Source organism: Elephantulus edwardii, unplaced genomic scaffold (assembly GCF_000299155.1).
Source record: "Elephantulus edwardii isolate Elephantulus edwardi_28Jun2011 unplaced genomic scaffold, EleEdw1.0 scaffold00064, whole genome shotgun sequence".
Classification (NCBI taxonomy): domain Eukaryota; kingdom Metazoa; phylum Chordata; class Mammalia; order Macroscelidea; family Macroscelididae; genus Elephantulus; species Elephantulus edwardii.
This window is the reverse complement of record NW_006399814.1, coordinates 14586764-14588271: the sequence shown is the minus strand read 5'-3', so window position 1 is coordinate 14588271 and position 1508 is coordinate 14586764. Positions and strand designations below refer to the sequence as shown.

At 43.6% G+C, this 1508-nt stretch overlaps 1 protein-coding gene and 1 pseudogene across 1 annotated transcript; one reads left to right on the top strand and one right to left on the bottom strand.

Moving 5' to 3' along the window:
* Nucleotides 1-549: 549 nt before the first annotated feature.
* Nucleotides 550-899, bottom strand: LOC102860782 (dynein light chain roadblock-type 1-like). The gene has a single exon (XM_006888073.1). The coding sequence runs from the start codon at nucleotides 784-786 to the stop codon at nucleotides 595-597; it is 192 nt and encodes a 63-aa protein (XP_006888135.1). The 5' UTR covers nucleotides 787-899; the 3' UTR covers nucleotides 550-594.
* The window catches only part of LOC102871893, a 9990-nt pseudogene continuing 9305 nt past the window's right edge, over nucleotides 824-1508 (top strand).

The following is a 1508-nucleotide window of genomic DNA, read 5'->3' as shown; positions in this document are numbered from 1 at the left end:
TCCTTGCACATTTCATTGTAATATTTTGCTTTGTCATCCCGTGCTGCCTTTTGAAATCTTCTATTCAACTCTTTAGTATCCTGAATTCTTCCTTGTGCTTTGGCTTCTCTGCGCTCCAGTGCAATTTTCAGAGTCTCTTCTGACATCCATTTTGGTCTTCGCTTCCTCTTCTGTCTCTATGGTGGCCTAGTGGTAAGAATTTGCTCTGTGATCCTAAAGAAAAGTAGTTCAAGTCCAGAGGCTGTGCCTTGGAAAAAGAGTGGGCAGTCTCCTCCCCTGCGATTAACTGCTTCTGAAAACCCTCCTGAGGGTCCACTCGATTCCGATTTGATGGGACACAATAAAAAAAATTGTAAAACGAAACAGGAAGGGACTAACCCCAGTTAATTTTAAAAACGCTTTTCTATAATCTGCCCATATCTGTTTTCCCTCGCTGAGGGAATCTCACGCGTCTGCTCTCTTGTTGTTTTTGTTAAATTTCCCATTAAATAATACTGAAACAAATGCTTTATTTTTTTTTATGGTTGGCATGATTATTTCGTCTTCTTGGGTGGCATTAAGTTAAAGAATAACACAGGGACCCTAGAGAGAAGGTTATTCAGTTGGATTCTGAATCACAATCAGGAAATAGTCTTTATCTGGTGCAACCATGATTTCATTTTTCTTGGAGTGAATTCGAAGGAAGATAAGGTCATTTTGGGGGTCGATTTCTTGCATCGTGCTCCGTGCCTTCAACATGAAGTTGTGCATGAGATTGGCGTACTGTGGGGTCGTGGAATTGTCCATCGTGCTTTTGATGGGAATGCCTTTTGTGTTCGCCACAATGATTCCCTGCACGCCCTTCTGGCTCTGCAGTCGCTTCAAGGTCTCTACTACTTCATCTCTGACCGGTCAAGTAGCTCAGCCACACTAGCACTCAGTCCAGCCTCGGTGTTTTGAAACAAATGTTTTAATCGTATCATCGTCGACCTGTACGCAGAACAGATTATCCAGGAGGCTGGACTCTATGAGGATAAGTGTGGCATCAGGATTGGTAGAAGATCTATCAACAATCTGCATTATGCAGATGACACATCCCTGCTTGTTGAAACTTAGGAGGACCTGAAGCGCTTGCTGCTTCAAGCAGAGGGTCAAGAACTGCAGCCTTCAATATGGATTGAGGCTCATATCAAGAAGATAAAGATAGATTATCACCACTGGGCCAACTGGCAGCATCAGGATGGATGGTGAAGAGATTGAGATTATTCACAGCTTTAGTTTGCTTGGCTCCACAGTCAACATTCTTGGCACCAGCAGCCAGAAAATTAAAAGACATATTGCGATGGCAAAGGCTCCTGTTCGGGACCTCTCCAAAGTACTAAAGAGCAATGGTGTCTCTCTGGAGACTAAGGTGCATCTGATACAGGCCATTGTCTTTGCAATCACTTGTTATGCATCAGAGAGCTGGACAATGACTAGGGAGGATAGAAGGAGAATTGATGCCTTTGAGCTGTGGTGCTGGAGAAGAG

Bases quoted from the DNA above. Each gene is read 5' to 3' on its own strand.
- LOC102860782 (XM_006888073.1), bottom strand. From the start codon at position 786: ATGGACAATTCCACGACCCCACAGTACGCCAATCTCATGCACAACTTC.